The 18,663-nt window shown below is 44.4% G+C and overlaps 1 protein-coding gene across 2 annotated transcripts in view; it reads right to left on the bottom strand.

Annotated features, from left to right (window-relative positions):
• Window positions 1–208: 208 nt before the first annotated feature.
• UBAC2 (UBA domain containing 2) overlaps window positions 209–18,663 on the bottom strand; it is a 176,493-nt gene continuing 158,038 nt past the window's right edge. For both annotated transcript variants that reach the window (XM_026003686.2, XM_072760935.1), the window contains 2 exons: window positions 15,484–15,606; window positions 209–1,431 (listed from right to left, as the gene is read on the bottom strand). In XM_026003686.2, the coding sequence (XP_025859471.2) occupies window positions 1,324–1,431; window positions 15,484–15,606 (231 nt within the window). In that variant the 3' untranslated portion in view covers window positions 209–1,323. The remainder of the gene's footprint in view (window positions 1,432–15,483; window positions 15,607–18,663) is intronic.

Here is an 18,663-nt window from a genome sequence, read left to right as displayed (position 1 = left end):
CCTGAGGGCCCCAACAAGCCCAAGGATGGGGCCTCACGGGGCCATCTTACAGGAACAAAGGGGCTTTTCTCACTTCCAAAAAAAGCACCCAAATCTTCTGAAGAAAGATGAGTACTGGCAAAACAAAAAACTAAAGAATTTTGGTGGTAAACTATACAGTCTAGAACAAAGTTTTATTTAGGTAAGTCTAATAAAAAATATCACAAAGTAAAACACATTAAAAACTTTATTATAAGTATTACACTTGTCCAAATTTGCATCAATTTGATACATTGCCGCTCCTTTTGCAGAACACAAGAGTCACATCATTGCCTTTGATCTTAACAGTTGCCCTGCTTCCATCCCCTGGCCCTCACCAGGCCCACCCCTGCCTCCCTCTGCCTCCCTCCTTCCTGTGGCGGTGTCCTCTGCAGGCAGTCCACCCCGCCTGGCACGGACATCAGGTCACACGGGGCTGGGGAGCTCCTGCCTCCAGAGCGGCTGGGCCCCACACTGCTCCAGGGAGCCCCTGCTCTGTCCTGTTTTCACCCCCAGGCTGAAGGATAACCGCACATATTCTGAGCAAAAGGAACCCCAGTTAAGTTTCACAGAGTATTCCAGAACCTTGAATCAGAACTTATTATTTTCTTTAATGGAAGTGAGGAGGAGCAGGAGTTAGAGATACTCCCTGGATGAAATGGGCAGGAACTGTGGGGAGTAGGATCTGCTTCTCTGTTTCTCCTTCCTTGCTCAGGCCTGGCTAAGACCGAGTACAGCAGATCTGTGCTGTTCACCCCCTAGAAAAGGTGACACCCAGCAGCCACTGGGGTTTGAAAGCAAATGTGAGGGAAAAAATAGTGATAAGAAATAGTCCATAAGGAATATTTTGCCATGTTCTTCCTGAATAACATTCCCCTGTCATGGGATTTATGATCGGATATAATGTAGGCTGACACATTACAGTGGAAAGAATATTACATTAGCAATAATTTCCCATTGTGGGTGCTATTCCATTGCTTACAGAAATTTGCAGTTTTAATGGATTTTAAACACATTAGGAATGAGTGATGATTCACCAAACGAAGGAAAATGCCCCATTAAAAAAATGCAGATAGAAAAATACATGCTGATTTAATGGCAAACTTATTTTCGAGACTTTTTTTTTGAAGGCAATGGCCTTGGAATGAAGGGAGGAGCGGCAGGGACCACCGTTTGCCCATGAGAGCACAGGAGGACGCATGCCCAGGACAGTGCTGGCCCCAGGCTGCCTCAGGGTCAGGACCTCACCCGCTTGAGGGGGGGGCGGCAGCAGCTTGGCCAGTCTCTATCCACCACTCAGGACCCTCAGTGCTGCAGCAGGAAGTTGGTAGCCACATTCAGGTCATTGTTTGAAGCTCTCAGGGCTTCCAAAGCATCACCCCTAGAAAATCCCATCTCCATGAGCCGAGCAACCTGAAAACAGAAAAACCAGAAATCTGATGAGGTTGAAGACTCTGCTACTTAGCCACCAGCCCCCATAATGTTCCTCATGAGAGTTCTGTAGGAGAGGTTTCTTTAAAAACCCCTAATTTTCATTTCAGTCTGAAATCTGATCTTTAAAAAATTTTGATGAGGCACAGCATAATGTGCCATAAAGTGCTTACCATATAGCTAATAAGTATAATTATCTCATTTAATCCTTATTTTAGAGACAAGCAATGAGCGTCCAAGGGTCAAGTGACCTGTCAAAACGAGCAGAGGGTGGATGAGCCCAAGGGGTGCTGCCTGGAAAGCTGGCCTGTATAAGCAGCCCTCCGTTCACACAACTTTCACACTTCTTCAGTATCAAATCTGATTCCTGCAAACAACTCCTCAAGGCATGTTTCCTTGTGCATGTAAACAGTTGCTTAATTGAATATTATTTCTGATGCTGGCAAACACCGGCACAGATTTTTGCTGCACAAAAATCTGTGCAGGTTCTTGGAATCACATAGAGAAGTGTCCTTTGGATGCCTATACCTCATTAACCTTTCATGTGAGTTGTAACATTTGCTAGGTTCCTGGTGGTGGTGGGGGCTCTCTGGGCAGCAGCAGAGAATGCATGCACAAAAAAGGGGGGGTGAGGCCTGAGGCAGAAGCAGGGGGCGGAGGAGGTAGCTAAAGTTACCAAGGGTAGGGAGGAGGAGGCTTGCATTTTCTTGACCACAAATCCTGAACCTGTGAATACAGAGGTTTCCTGTACTTTGACATACAATTTCTAATGGAGTGGGCAGTGCCACTAAAGTTTATTTGTAAACTTTTTTCGCATTTAGAGATGTATTATAAACATATTTATGACCCCAAACTAGCCAAAGGAATCTGTTCTTCGTACTTATGTTGAAATATACATTTGCAATAATATGTAATGAAAAATGACACACACGTTGAGATTTTCACATGTGGGTGAAAGAGGCTTTTGTGGACTGAAGACTTAGTCACCATTTCTAATGTCTTGGGCAAAATGGAAAGAAAAAGCCTGCTACTGCCCTCCTTCCCCTGCTAGGGGAGTCAGGGTGTGTGAGCAGGGTGGGCAGGGGGGCCGCAGTGAGGAAGAGGGGGAGGAAGGAGCGCAGAGCCAAGCAGGTGGCAGGGCCCTCGTCCCTCCAGGAGCCTCAGGGAGAGAGAGGAGGCAGGGGGCACTTCTCAGAAGCTCAAGTTCTAGCTGGAATCTTTCAAACTGAGGCTATGATCCCTCTTTAGTGCGTCACCAACACTTAGTGGGTTAAGATTAGCGTTTAAAATATGCACGTAGTGGGGGTCTTTCTTCCATAAAACTGCATTTCAGTTCTCCATATGCACACATATGCATGCTGTGCACGGTGTTTCTTACTGTGGGCTGTGGTCAGAGACTCTCGACAGCTGCTTTCTAAAGAACCGTCGGGCCTGGGAAAGGGCTGTCGGCGAGTGACAGGCATGGCCCTCACACGCGGGAGAGCCCCGGGGGCCACCGGCAATGGCCAGCTCCGCTCCCCAGGCCGACAGGCAGTGTGCAGAGTGGCAGGGTTCTTCTGCTTTCACTTCCGGCTCCAGGAAAGAACCACCTTCCCCAGAATGTCACAAGCACTCCTCACTCACTGGTCAAGATGGAAAGTTCTTCCTCAATCGAAGAAGAATCTGCCTCTCACGGGTTACCACCCATGGGACTTCAAAGGTCCTAATTTTGCCCTTTGAAGTACCAGGAAACAACCCCATTCCCTTTTCTGGGTGAAGCACTTGGCACGTCTGAAGGCTGCCGTCCTGCCCTCTCCACCTTCACTTCTCCGGGCAGCACCCAGACAGGGCCCTCGCCGCCTTGACTGCCGGTGCCTTCTCTCCCGGGGGCTCTTCCTTCATCCCTGGCCTGGTTAGCTCCGCTTCATCCATGGGCTCCAGGGCGCCTGGCCCTGCCCCAATCTCCCAGACGAGAAGGAACCCCAGAGACATCCTGCGGCTCCAAGGACCTGCGTCCTGTGCTCGCCATGGTTGTGACTTGCACCCGTACCCGTCGGGAGGGCTGCTCCCTGCCACTCCGTGGTGCGCCCTCTGAGAAGGGCCGTGGCTGCCTCACCGACTCCTGAGCTTCAGGACTCGTCACTTTCTCGCGGCCCTCCCGGCAGTGCTCGCCCGCTGCGCCGCCCTGGGGTCGCAACCTCCATACGGCATGGTGTGCTCCTGTCGTGTGCACACACGTGTGTATGCGTGTGCCCATGCTCCTTTGTGTGCGGCCAGGTATGCTGGGGCCTGCTATAAACACTCCGGTATTTTCACCTGAAATGCCTCCAAGCCAGGCCTCGCATATCCTACCGTGGAAGTTTTATGTGCTCTTCTGGGTTTAGGACCTCACGGACCTCCCTTAATGGACCTCCGTTAAATGTCCTCTGGCCATTTTCTAGCCAAAAACTAATTTCAGTTTAAATTCTGTTGTCTCCAAGTTACTCAGCTCCCTCAAAACTGTATCATCCCCAGATTTGATTAGTAAACCTCTATAAGGTCACTCATGTGATTATTGAAAATGTCAAGCAGGCAAAATCAAAGATGTGGCCCAGAACTCACGAGAGGCCTCCCTTTCTCAACTGGCGAACCAAGAGATTTTTAGCCAGCTTAAAACCCACTTCATATTATAACTATCCATTCCACTTGTCACCGATGTACCTCTCACAGTGACAAGATGTAGTTAGATGTCTTGATGACATCCTGTGTTAGCAGGAGCAGGTTGGTACCTACAGACCACAACACTCTTCTTAACACTCAAGTCATCTGTTTGATAATCTATTTTAGGCTCTGCCAGACATGAAACATCAATTTTGCCATTTGATTACCAGAATCCACACTTTCCTCTTTCCTTGGGGGGATTTCAAACTGAGTATGACTCGCCTTGTTTTTTCTGCCCCGACCAGCACACTCTTGGGGAGTTGGGCTCCAGGACTCGGGCTGGATGCGTGTCAAACCGAGGCAATCCTTCCTACGTTATTACCTGGATTGAAGTAACCCTTAAAGATGTCTATTCCACCTACTTCTAGCTAAGAACCACTATCTTTAGTGGAGTTAATGGAGCTTAGTGAGGATGAGGGCAGCTCTGCCCGCCTTCTCTCTGTTATTCATGAAAACAATAGCACTGCCCAGCAACATGGCTGTTCTGAACAACTTCAAACAGTGTGGCCAACACTACACTCACCACCACAACTTTGTCACCTTTAGTACATCAAACATTGCTAAAGACTGGCGGCTTCTTTGCACCTAGCCAGCAGGAATAAATCTATTTGTTTGACAAATCATGATTCACAACCTGGAACTGATGACGTGTGAGCCAGACCCACACTGGTGGCAGGTGAGGGTGCTAGGCCACAACTTCCAGCTGGTACTTGAGTCTTGTGTCCAGGGACTCTGAATCTGGTTTGGAGTCCAAAAGGTGCTGACGGTGGGCTGGCTGCACAGACCACCACGGCAGAGCACCAGTACTGACTGCATGCAGACCCTGCACTTGCCCCCCTAGAGGGGATCTCCTGGGTGTCCCAGGGAACGTAAGTGACGTCAGCGCAAAGGGAAAAGCTTTCTCTGCATGTGAGGCTTCCTCCTGAGTTTGCTCTCTCAGAAATGAAGAAGCCCACGTGCGCCATCGTTGGTTTTAACAACCGGGCTGGGTTTTTCACAGGTCTTTGCTGAAGAGCGTGTTGGCTGTACGTATAAGGTTGCAGCGCCTGGCCATGCCTCCTCTGAAGGCTGGCGATCAGGCCCTGTTAGCCAAAGCTGACTTCAGAGCTTCCTGCGATTTTTAGGTGTGAGACAACAAGTGTGATTGGAGAATGGTCCTGGATGAATGACCTTGTACTGTAACCAGATGAAAAAACTTATAAAGTAGAAATAATGTTAATAGTTCTTCTTTTAAAAAACTGTAAAAATTACACTAAAAAAGTGTATCTGGGGGATCCCTGGGTGGCGCAGCGGTTTAGCGCTTGCCTTTGGCCCAGGGCGCGATCCTGGAGACCCGGAATCGAATCCCACGTCGGGCTCCCGGTGCGTGGAGCCTGCTTCTCCCTCTGCCTGTGTCTCTGCCTCTCTCTCTCTCTCTCTCTGTGTGTGTGTGACTATCATAAATAAATAAAAATTAAAAAAAAAAAAAGTGTATCTGTAAGTTTCTCCTAGTGTCCCAAACAGTAAACACCCAAGGGAAAGTGAAACTGTATGCTTGAGCTTAAGAATGTGGGTAATAACCAGGCAGAAAAGACAAGAAGCAGGGAGACAGCAGTTCTGACAGAGGCTTCTTAACTGCTCCCATTTGCCAATGGGGGGCGGTGCCCGGAGGGGTTCCCCTGCCCACAAGGAGGCCTGGCGCTGCCGTCCCTTCCCGGTGTGGTACAAGGTTCCCAAGCAGAGTTTGAACTGCAGCGGGTTGGTGACACAGACAACAGGTGCCTACAGCTCCCCTGGGTGCTCCACCATCACATGACAATGTAACAACTGCAACACCGTGGCAGTGACCTGTCCTTGACCTCTAGCCAGCTTGCCCAATGCCAGTGTGCTCTGTCACTGTCTGAGGAAGAGGCTTATCAGCACCTGAAGCATGAGCTCCTGCAATGACCTGTAGTCAGAGAAGCAAATACAGACAGGACTCCAAAGATTCACAACTCCTTAAAATAAAAACAAAGAGAAGGCTGGCAGCTGTGTTAGCTCTGACCTCAGTGCAAGAGAACCGTCCCAGCCCCTGCTGCTGAGGGGGTAGGGAAAGCCCATCAGCAGGCAGGCAGGGCCCAGGCTCTGGGGTCAGGCCCCACACGCCACATATGCACCGTGTGAGCCAGGCAGGGAACTAAAACTGTGGGCTTGAAGCATCGCCACGGTGGGCGACATGTGTGAAGGGCCTTGCCTAGTAACCAGCATCTGACAGGTACCCAGTAGGCACTGCCCCTGGTGAGAATTCTCACCCCCCTGAAGACTGACTGGCCCAGGTGTTGGGTCCCTCCCTCTGACCCTCTTGGCTTCAGTTCAGAGGGTTCCCACAACCTGACAAAACCACTCTCAGGTTTTGTTTTTAGCGTTCACTTTAACTGCTTTCACTTTACTCAGTGTATATCCTTTGTTGGGCAAAGAACTACTGTGTCTATTACACCAATTAGGGAGCCCTGATTTGTTTTCAAGGAACCCCAGCTAGCCCCAAGTGGCTGGGAGGAGGGTCTCAGGGCAGAAGAGTCAGTCCCTCTGGAGCCCCTGGTCACTGCCATCGAGGGACAGGCCTGAGCTATGCCCAGAGGCCAGGGACCTGGTACAACACTGGCTCGCAGCAAAGTCCACCCTGACATACACATCCTACTGGAGCTTACTAACAGCCATGCTTAAACACGAAGGCAAGAATGATTTTTGTTACCTATTTCTAGTGATCAAATAGCACACAGAAGAGCTGGCCTGAGAAATCTAATGTGGTGAGCCCAAGTAAGGGAAAAAAGATAGGAAGAATCGTTTTTAAAATTCTATCAAGGGCAGCTCGGGTGGCTCAGCGGTTGAGCGTCTGCCTTCAGCCCAGGGTGTAATCCTGGAGACCTGGGATCGAGTCCCATGTCGGGCTCCCTGCATGGAGCTTGCTTCTCCCTCTGCCTGTGTCTCTGCCTCTTTCTCTCTCTGTGTGTCTCTCATGAATAAATTAAAAAAAAAATTCTAACAAAAGCCTACCTTTTTTGTGACTCTTAGAAAACCTTACTTTACATTTGTATAAATTCTGGCAAATATTCAATTCTGATGATTATATAAATAATGATATTTACAGATACTCAGTCTACCTCCTTCCCCATCCAAAGCATATATATTAGCCACAAAACACATTAAATCACACTGAAAACCCAATTTGTTTCCTCTACAGGCTGCTTCCTGCCCTTTTAGTTCAGCTATTAGAACGTCCAAGGGAAGAGAAAACATCAATGTAACATCTCTTCGTCCTGACTAGATAAAAATATGAAAATACATCCCGATCAGTTTAAATCGAGTTGTGACCATATAGGAGTGTCACTAACTCAACAAATATTCAGAGACTCTCTCGGCGGCTCCAAGGGTCTGTGTGAAGTAACCACGGTGAGCCAGTGTCTGTGACTCGGGCGCTGTCCATCTTCCCCAGCAGATGAGCTCCCGGGGACTGGGACCACGCCGGCCATGTGTCCCCCCGACTCCCTGACACAGAACCACAGAGCCTGGCACAGTGGCGATTAGAGAAGGGGCTTCAGTTTAGTGATGTAAGTTCTTTAACAAACTGAACGTGTGGCGGGGGAAGACCACTAATAAACAGCCAAAATTATAAAGCTGGTAAAACACCAAGGCCACTATGGCAGACGACCATGAGACAGACCACAGACACGGGCAGACACACCTGGCGTCTCGTTCCGTCTGGGCCTGGCTACGTTCGCAGTAGTTTGGGAAACTTAAAAAATGCTCTGTAAACTTTTCTGGAAAACATTTCTTTCAACATTCCTTCTGCACTTTGGAGCACGGTGAGTATTCTCTTTCTGCTTGTGCATCGTAGGAAAGCTTCTGCCTAAAACTTCTCACCACAAAACATCAGAATAGAGTTCACCTGGGTTTCTAAACATCTAAATAACCCTTCTAATTTCTTTAAAAAACCAGGTGTAGGGCAGCCCAGGTGGCTCAGTGGTTTAGTGCCGCCTTCAGCCCAGGGTGTGATCCTGGGGTCCCGGGATCGAGTCCCACATCAGGCTCCCTGCATGGCGCCTGCTTCTCCCTCTGCCTGTGTCTCTGCCTCTCTCTCTCTCTCTCTCTCTCTGTCTCATAAATAAATAAATAAAATCTTAAAAAAAGCAAACAGGTATAGTTGGGTAAACATCCAGAGAGAGTGTGTTAGGCTTTCCTGTCTTCCACATCACTGATTCATAAAAACTGAAGGTACCTGAGGGGAACACCACCAATGCCTGTTTTCTGGAGCCGAAGACCTAACTTTCTCGAGGCAAGGTTCAGAGATAATTCAATGTAACGGACAGCAAGGGGAAGCTGGCCCTGGAATCTAGCCTAGCTGTGTGGAAGGTCCCCCGGCAGCATGTGACTCTACCAGTGGCTCTTGGTCAAGGTCCGAGGCTCCCATTTGGCCAGCTGAGTGCGGGAACTTGACCAGCAGCAGGCAGCGCAGGAGAGCACTGGCTTAGGCAAACAAGGCACGATGTGTTTTCCATAATAAGCTTTCTAAAGAGAGACCCTGCCAAACAAGAAAAATAAACCTATAGACATGGAGATAAATCTGCATCAGTTCTCCTTTCCTTTAAAAAAAAAATCCTTTATGATTGGGACATGTGTGCCTACTATCTCAAGATAATTCTTACTCGAGGGAATAAATGAAATCCCACTTTGGCCTTCTACTTGCAATTCAACTACTTTTCGACACTAAGGAAGCAGGACATTCTTTCCAATGAAATGTATGGCAGTGAAATACACTGTTTTGTTCAAGTAAGACTGTGGTTTTCTTTAACTTCCCTTTAACTTAGGGTGTCAAAAACAAATGGTTTTGAGGGTTCTTACTTCCCAAATTCTGATACTTGTAGGAAGTGATGCCCACCTGAAAGATGCCTGACCCAATCCCATGCTGCCTTGCCCATTCGTGGCAGGCAGCTGGGCCATGTGCACACCCTGCCAGGATGAGCAGGCCAAAATCACAGGGAGAAGTGGCTCGCCCTTCTCTCCCCTTCATTGTAACAATCACATTACCGCTTGGGGCCAGCTGGCTCTCCTACCTCATGGCCACCCCCACCCCCAACCTGGCTTGCAAGTGTGGTGTCAGATCACCTGGGTATCTCTTTCGCTGTCACTTGACCACTCCCCTCCTCCTCAGAAATGCTGAACCCCTTTGATGACACCTGTTGGCTGAGTGAATGGTTACTGGTTATTTTATGCTTTTGCCTGGCTACAGACTGCCCAGAAGCCCCTTATTTTTGCATTTCTGCTTTGTTTAGACGTTGGTACTGAGAAGACCCTCATGACAGACTGGATGAGCTCCAGTGCTTGTATCTTTTGGATACCCAACAGAATTAGGCAGCCCAAAAAGTTGGTTATTTGATTGCCGTGCAATATTTCATTCTAACACGTTTAGCTTTGGTATTTCTCTTAGAAAACCTATTTCTAATCTAAGCATTCAGATGGAAAAGTCTGACATAATACTACTCTCTAACACATTTGTAAAATGAAACAAAAGAAACAAGTGTTCTTTTGACCACAACTTCACATTCAGCCCTGCTCTCACCACTGTTAGGAACCCTCTGTGTCATGTGGGAAACAGGAAGAGATGGTACTAGCCCTCACGGAGCTCACCATCACCAGGGAAAAAGACACAACTTGGGTCACCGCTGGACCAATTCCCCCCTTGCTGCAATTGTAGATACACAGAGAAGTACAAAGTGTTTCCCAAATAAACAGCATGTTAACGAGGGGATTGTTTGTACAAGGCTGAGTATTTACGGTTGAGGTGGGTTTTTACAGTGACGGTGAAGGTTCCTGAGATGGGAACAAGAGAACCTAAAATTAAGATTCTCTCAGATTAAATGCATTTTGCTATTTACCAGCTAAGACTGAAGTGTCTTCTGTGCTGAAAGCCATTCTCTCTCTACTTGGATCAATGAATAGTTCAGACGACATGAGAATGGAATCCACACGACAGGTCTCATGTATCATAAGTGTACTAAATGGTCATATAGCTATTCAGGGTAAAAGTCTCATAAGCGCTTCTAAGCACATTTCCTGGGCAGTTAGGGAAGAAGTTATAATATGCTCCTTCCTCCATGTGTAGTCTACCTTCCAGGGAAACCCAATGACGTAACTTCCTTTTAGGATCCTACCATGGTTCGTTAGTGCCTACAACGCAGAAGCGGAAGTTCACACACCACTACAGGACCCTAGGGAGCCTGCCTGGGCCCTTGGGCCATCTTCCACTCCAAACTCCTCCCTTGTGCTTCCCCAAACTTAATGCACTTTTCACCACACCACATGCAGACAGATGCCGCTGCCCCCATGCCCCAATGCTGCAATCCTTTCTTAGTTTCAATGGTACTGGGGCACTTGTGCAGAGTGGGCTAGAGCTGTCTCCAGGCCTGGCTCCCTACACCAGGCTCGGCACCAATTAAGGGCATGAAATGATGCCGTATTTATCTCTGTATTTCATGAATCAAGCCCAGGGGTCAGCCTGACGCAGAACAGACAGGTGATAATTCTTGGCTGATGAGGAGGAAAAGAGGGGTGACTTGAAATCTGTAACATTTTACCTCCCCTAGCTCTGGATTAGTCCTGTTTAATTTCCTGGTCCAAGTTTTCTTGTGTATCCCATTAAGAATAAACTGAAGCATCATTTTCTAAGACTGGGGGGCTTTGGGAAAGACAAACTTAGTGATTTTTTCCTCCTTTGATTTAAAAAAAATAGGATGCTTACAGGACAGAATTTCATTGTTAGAGTATAGGTGTAATGAAAATCACTGGTTAAAAAGAAGAAAGAGAAATGGAATAACATATATACTTATTTTTAAGATAGACATTTGAGAAATAGAATAATGTATATACTTATTTTTTAAGATAATAGACAGCTGAGTACATTTTATTATTATAAAGAGTTTTGACAGGGTGGCGCTAGGTTTTGACAGATTCTTAAAAGGGACTGGAATGGCATCTTCAAGGGCCAATTAGTTAGTTGGCAAAGGTGTTTTGAGTCCATCCACTAGTTGAAAAATAATAAAAGTAGGTTGGGAAGAACTAAAAATTCAGAAACTTAACAAGAACATAAGCAGAAAAAGTGGCAAAGTTTTGGGATTCCCTGGGTGGTGCAGCGGTTTGGTGCCTGCCTTTGGCCCAGGGCGCGATCCTGGAGACCCAGGATCGAATCCCCCATTGGGCTCCCGGTGCATGGAGCCTGCTTCTCCCTCTGCCTATGTCTCTGCCTCTCTCTCTCTCTCTCTCTGTGTGTGACTATGATAAATAAAATAAATAAATAAATAAATTGTCCCTTTAAAAAAAAAAAGTGGCAAAGTTTTTCTATAGCCCTGTGTTTGACTATTACTAGATTTAATAAGAGATGCACATTCTTCCTTAGAATATTCCTGGCTTTCCTACCTTAAAGAACTCTCACTAAAATTCCTAAAGTATTTTTTTTACATCAGAAAAACCTCAATCGTTTTTATTGTCCTTGGTTTAGAAAATTATTAAGTTTCTTAATGAATGTATTAAAATCGCATGACTGATATTTAAATAAAGAAGATATAGCACGATTAATTGAAGAATGAAGCATAAAGAGGTTTTGTTCATTCAAGCTGACTACATTACTAACAAATATTATTTTAGATAGTGTGTAGCCTCAACAAACTAACCAAGAGATTATACACGAACTGTATATTTCTTAATGTTATTATAAACATCCTGAGGGCAAGAACTTTTTTTTTTTTTTTTTTTTTTTTTTACAGTTTGGCTAACACCTATCACAAGAAGAGCCAAGAGTCTACACAACAAGCAACACCCAGAGAAGGATCTGTGTTTTAATGAAATGACAGTCTGTAACAGCCATGTTTGGGATAATCAAAAACACAAGACACAAGGTTTAGAAAATCAATGAATAAAAAGAAGTTTATGTTAAAAACAGCCTGTGATATATTTACATCTCTTCATATCAGAGCAGGGAAGTAAATGCCATTGAAACGGATTCTGACAACATGTTAACCTGTTGTCATTCTGGGAGGATCAAGGAAAATGATTCATTAAAGCACCCTGAAGACTTCAATTACACACATTCTCCTTATTGTCATGTTCTGACACTTTTGTTTCAAAATGTCAACACTAAGAACTATCTCACCTTTAAATACCTCATACCGTTAACGGCTGTTCTGTGATGAATGTGACCCACGGTTCTGGCAAGTAAGCAGTAATAGAACAGAACTCTACTTCTTTTTACCTGAATTGGAGAGTATTAGCTTATTTTTTAATGTTACCATATATATTGTACAAAGGCTGAGTTACTGGGATTTTCATATGTATGGGGGTACCATTTTTCTAGCAATCCTCTAATGGAGGTGGAAAAGAACATCCCCTTCCTCCACCTCTCCATCCTAAGAAGCTACTAAAATGATCAGTCTGAGTGAGAAGTTGTGAGGGGAAAAGTTAGATCAATTCATCAGGCATATTCAACCAGTTTCTTTCTAAGGCATTTATGGTGGCCTAATCCAGGGTAGCAGTGGGAACCCTGCCCAGACCAGGTGCCCTGGGTCCGAGTGACCTTTATTGACTCTGGGGACAGGACAGGTGACAGCCTGGATGGCGTGACCAGCTTTGGAATGCTGCCCTTGATTTATTGGATGAGAAGAAATCAACATATACAGAAGGAAATTTAAAAGTCTTATTGTAATGCTCTGAATTTCTTCGATGGATATTTTTTTTAACTTTCTAGTTTGAAATTATTTCAAACTTATAGAAAAGTTTCAAGAATACCAAGAACTCAAATACTCTTCATTCAGCTCACCAGAACTTTGCCACAGCTGCTTTCTCTCTCTCTCTCTCATGCTATCCTGAAACATGTGAGATGAAGCTGCATATACCATGTCCCTTTACCCTGTAGTACTTCAGTATGTTAATTTTCTTAAGAACAAGAATATTCTCTTTTCTAACCACAGTCCGTAGAGATACTAAATCCTAGACACTCAACCTTTATATAAAACTTTGATCTAGGGCAGCCCGGGGGGCTCAGTGGTTTAGCGCCACCTGGAGACCCAGGATCGAGGCCCACATTGGGCTCCCTGCATGGAGCCTGCTTCTCCCTCTGCCTGTGTCTCTGCCTCTCTCTGTCTCTCTCTGTGTCTCTCATGAATAAATAAAATCTTTAAAAATAAATAAATAAATACTGTGATCTAATCCAGTGTCCAACTGCACCAGGTCAGTCAAACATGTCTGTTCACCTGAAGTTCTTCCTGGTACAGAGCATGGTCTAGGATCATGTCTGACATGTCCTTAACATGCCTCCTTAGTCTCTAACTGGAAGCAGCTTGTGATGTCACTACTGAAGAATATGGGTCAGGGATTTTATATAATGTCTCTCAAATTGGGTTTATCTGCTTTTTTTTTATGACCAAAGTTATGGATTTTTAAAAAAAAAATTTTTAATTTATTTATGATAGTCACACAGAGAGAGAGAGAGAGGCAGAGACATAGGCAGAGGGAGAAGCAGGCTCCATGCACCGGGAGCCCGATGTGGGATTCAATCCCGGGTCTCCAGGATCGCGCCCTGGGCCAAAGGCAGGTGCCAAAACGCTGCGCCACCCAGGGATCCCCTGGATTTTTTATTGTAATATATAACTGATGTATCCTTTAAGGGCATGCCCATGGCGTCTTTGGTCCATTACTGGTACACTGATTCTTATAACTGGGTTAAGCTGGTGTCTAATCTCTCCACTGTACAGTTAACTATTTTTCCTTTGGTAATTAATAAGCAAAGTATCTTGTGGGGAGATACTCTGAGATTACATAAATAGTCCATTCTTCGTGTATTGATGATTTGTACCTAAATTGATTTTTGCTCTGATAGCTGCAAAATTATAATTTTCTAATACTATCCATCATTCTTCATTTTTTGCTTTACATTCCTTTTCCCTTGAGGATGTATATATCCATATAAATATCTCCTAATATCAGTATGAACTCATGCATCACCCCCCATCCAGTGGATTATATTAAGTACTATCCTTATTTATTTTTAAAGGCTTTATTTATTTTTCAGAGAGAGCAAGAGAGAGCACGTGCATGCATGAGTGAGTGCGCGCGCGCGTGTGTGTGTGTGTGAGAGAGAGAGAGAGAGAGAGAGAGAGGAGCCAAGGGAGAGGAGAGAAGCTTAAGCAGACTCTGTGTTGAGCGGGGAAGCCCGATGCAGGGCTGGATCCCACAACCCTAAGATCATGACCAAAACCAAGAGTTGACACTTAACCACCTGCACTACCTAGGCACCCCTGTGCTTATTTATTTTGATATCCAAATCTGATGTGCCAAGTTTGATCAGTGGGATCCCATCAAGCTAGCTCCCTTAGTTACAGAGCACTTCCTTAATTCCCTGCATGCTGGTCCAGGGTTATCATGTTCCTTCCCAACCATGGGCCTGTGACCCAGCATTTCATTTCTCTAAAGAGGCTCATTTCTGTTAGTGGGCCAACATATTGAGAAACTAGATCTGGGCACTAGGTGTGGTCAGTGCTACTGGGATGCCATTGCTTTGGATTCTTTTAGTTTGACAGAGTTAAGACACATGTGCACACACACATAGACACACACACTCTTATTAAATCATGAGTTTACACTAATACCTCTAATTCCAATCCAACCCCACAGGGTTCTTCCTGTATTTGTATTTTCTTTCTTCTACAGTAAGATCAACCTAGCTCCTCATTTGCTCAAATTTATAATACACATACAATATAATTTCAGAATTGCTGTACTCTTACTACTGTGAAAATAAACCCAGGAAGAGCTTATGATTTCTTTGCAATTATTTTTTGTCTTTAGACTGATGGTATATTACGTTCAAAAATTACTAAAATTAATTTTTCCCTCTCTCCTATGATTATGTTATTCATTTAAAGTACAGTTGGATCCCTTATTTGTTTCTTTTTAGTCTATGGTTGTCCCTATTGTTGATTTGCCCTGATTCCTAAGTCAAATCAGACAAAAGACATATTTAGAGAAGCATTACTCCCTCCCAGTCCTTCTGTCTTGTTCTCTCCTAGCCCTTATAGAGAACAAACGTCAGTAGCTTCCTCTATATGTAAAGTATTATAGATTTCAAAATAAGTGATCACTTTTTTTTTTTTTTTTTTCAAATCATGCCTTCCTCAAACCTGTAAGACCCACAGTGGCCAATAAAGGCCCAAGTGTCTATCACTGTTACCAGTAACAATTTAACTGTTACCAAAAGTTTTGTATGCTTGCTTTCTTTCAAGTCTGGTTTACCAAGACTGCTTCAAGTCTCCTAAACACGGGTTTAGGAGAAGCACCAGTGTTACTGCTTACCTGTTCCTCAGAAACCTCCAGAGGAGGAGATGCTTGTTGTTCAGACTGCCGACCATCCTGATAGTTTATATTTCGTCGCTGACGTAAAGGAGGGAAAAGACGATTCCAATTGATCATTCCTCCCTAAAAACAGATCAATACATAGTGATCAGACATAGGAGAACCATCTTAATGCTTGGAGGCGCTTTTTCTTGCAGTGAAGTCACATCCATAGATTGGGAAATAAAATGTCATGCTGATCTGCTGAATGCAAGCAATCCTGAAGTATCACATCACCCTTCAACAAGATGAAATCAAGAGAAATGGGGGAGAAGCACAGAGAGAAAGAAAGTAATGGTACTGCCAGAGTTATTTGTGCAACTTGGCTCTGGAAGGCAAGGGAAGATGCATACAGACACTCCTAACCTCAGCCTCACTGACCCTGTGCCATCTCCCCTGGACTTCAGGGCTCTACCGGGCATGACAGGGAAGATGACACAGAGCTAGGCTAACTCACTGCTGGCAACCAGAAACCCGGAGCTTCCAAAGCTTCTCCTTCTCCTTCTTCCTCCTCCTCCTTCTTCTTCTTTAAAGATTTTATTTACTTATTCATGAGAGACACAGAGAGAGGCAGAGACAAAGGCAGAGGGAGAAGCAGGCTCCATGCAGGGAGCCTGATGTGGTACTCGATCCCGGGACACCAGGATCACACCCTGGGCCGAAGCCCGGGCGCTTAAACCGCTGAGCTACCCAGGCTGCCCTGCATGACACTTTTAAAAAATCCATGTTTTTAGCTATCTGCCAATATTTTAATTCATCAATTTAATGCTCTATTTCTAGATTTAGGTAAATTACAGACTGAGATAACATGAAATTTTTCCTACTATAAACATTTAAAAATGTCAGACAAAATTAAAAAAAAATATTTCACATGCATTGCTGAAAAGGAAGACATGGAGGTCCCAAGGTGCCAGAGACAAGCACTGGCAAACCAGAACAGTAAGCAAGCAAGCTGCCAAGGGTGAGAGTATAAGGGTGAGCACATCCTGCTAACCTAGAACCATTTGGGTTTTATCACCATTTGGGTTCAGGAGATGAGGCTTTTGGTAGGAAAGAGGTAGTGACTCTGAGCTCATCACCTACTTAAAGGCACAATCCTCAAATGGCAACATCCTTAGTGAAAGAGAAGATGAGAAAAAACAAACCCAAAAGGTGCTCTTTTTGAGGGAGAGGGCAGGAATGCTCACCTGCCTGAGAATTAAGAAATGAGAAATCTGAGGTTGAAGTTACATAAATATATATTTTAAGAACCCATCAAAAATTACGTAAGAACTGGTTCTGGGATAGAGTTGGATATACCCAAGGAGCCAAGCAGAAGCAAATATAAAATTACTCTGTAGGGCCACCCTCTTACCCTGAGATTACATGAGATTTATAGATAAAACTCCTATTGGAAATACTTAGCATCCAAAATTCAAAACCCACGAGGAAAAAACCTATCATAATCAAGACTCAGTGTATACAATAAATAGGATGATTAGATCCCAAGAACCTAATTTTTTTTTAAAAATTTTTTATTTATTTACGATAGTCACAGAGAGAGAGAGAGGCAGAGACACAGGCAGAGGGAGAAGCAGGCTCCATGCACCGGGAGCCCTATGTGGGATTCGATCCCGGGTCTCCGGGATCGCGCCCTGGGCCAAAGGCAGGCGCCAAACCGTTGCGCCACCCAGGGATCCCAAGAACCTAAATTTTTAAAAAAGACTTTATTTATTTGAGAGAGAGAGAGAGTGAGAGAGAGCAAGCACGAGTTGGGGGAGAGGGGCAGAGGAAGAGGGAGAAGCAGATTCCCTTCTGGGCTGGGAGCCTGACGTGGGGCTCAATCCCAAGACCCAAATATCATAACCTGAGCCAAAAGCAGATGCTTAACTGACTAAGCCACCCAGGCACCCTCTCCCAAGAACCTAAATTTATAACAATCTGAAAACAAACATAATTTCAGAAGTTTTAAAATGACTAAGACATAGAAGGAAGACTTTTAAAAAGGTAAGATATTATAAAAAAAAAGATTTGAAAAAAATTTGGGAAATTAAAGAGAGACACTAAGATATTATATAAAATTGTTTTAGAACAATTTGAAAGAAATTCAAATATGGTGGTGATCATAATATATATACATGGACAAATTCTCCATTTTGAAATGTCTCCCGCCTACCTCCAACAACAAACCTAAACATCAATAAAGACGCTGATGGAAAAAGATGGAAAAGGAAATATCAGAGAAGTATCAACAAAAGAAAGCTGATGTCATTATATTCATGTCAAATAAATTAGACTTCAAGGGCAAAAAAGGCATTAGTGCTGATACAATCACTGAGATGCATCAGTTTTTTTTTTTTTTTTAAGATTTTATTTATTTGAGAGTGAGACAGAGCGAGAGAACGGGGGAGGAGTAGAGAGAAGGACAGGTAGACTCCCAACTGAGCACAGAGCCGACGCGGGGCTCAATCTCACAAGCCTGAGACCATGGCCTGAGCTGGAACCGAGTCCAACGCCCAACTGACCAAGCCATCCAGGCACCCCATATCACTATTATTTTTACTAACACAACAGCGTAGAGCTCAAAAATTAAAAGAACTACTCAGACATGTATTTAATTTTTAGCATCTGTTGATAGAGCAGATAAAGTTTAATAAGACAGAATATAAATAACAAATTGTATCAGTGGGTGTATATAAGCTTATACTCAGTATTTATAGTATATTTTTCTATCATAGATAAAATATTTTAAAAAGTAATGGTGCATTAAGTCCTTATGAAATGTCCATAAACACCAAAATGTAAATACTACACAGACTATATTTTTTGGCCACAATGCAATTACATTTGAAATTGATATCAAAATTACAATTAATACAAAACAAAAATTCACACACTGGAAATCAGAAATGGAAAAACCCATAATGTATATTAGAATATAGCTACAAGTGAATAAAACTGAGCACAGTCAATTGAACATCCAACTCTTGCTTTCAGCTCAGGTCATGGTTTCAGGGTCATGAGATTAAGCCCTACACTGGGCTCTGCACTCAGCAAGGAGTCTGCTTGAGATCCTCTCTCTCCCTGTCTCCCTCTGCCCCTCTTTCCACTCACATGTATGTGCGCTCTCTCTCAAATAAATAGATAAAATCTTTAAAAAAA

The sequence above is a fragment of the Vulpes vulpes genome, chromosome 6, assembly GCF_048418805.1.
Source record: "Vulpes vulpes isolate BD-2025 chromosome 6, VulVul3, whole genome shotgun sequence".
In the NCBI taxonomy this organism is placed as follows: domain Eukaryota; kingdom Metazoa; phylum Chordata; class Mammalia; order Carnivora; family Canidae; genus Vulpes; species Vulpes vulpes.
Note: the sequence above shows the minus strand (reverse complement) of the source record. Positions and strands in the feature narration are given on the sequence as shown.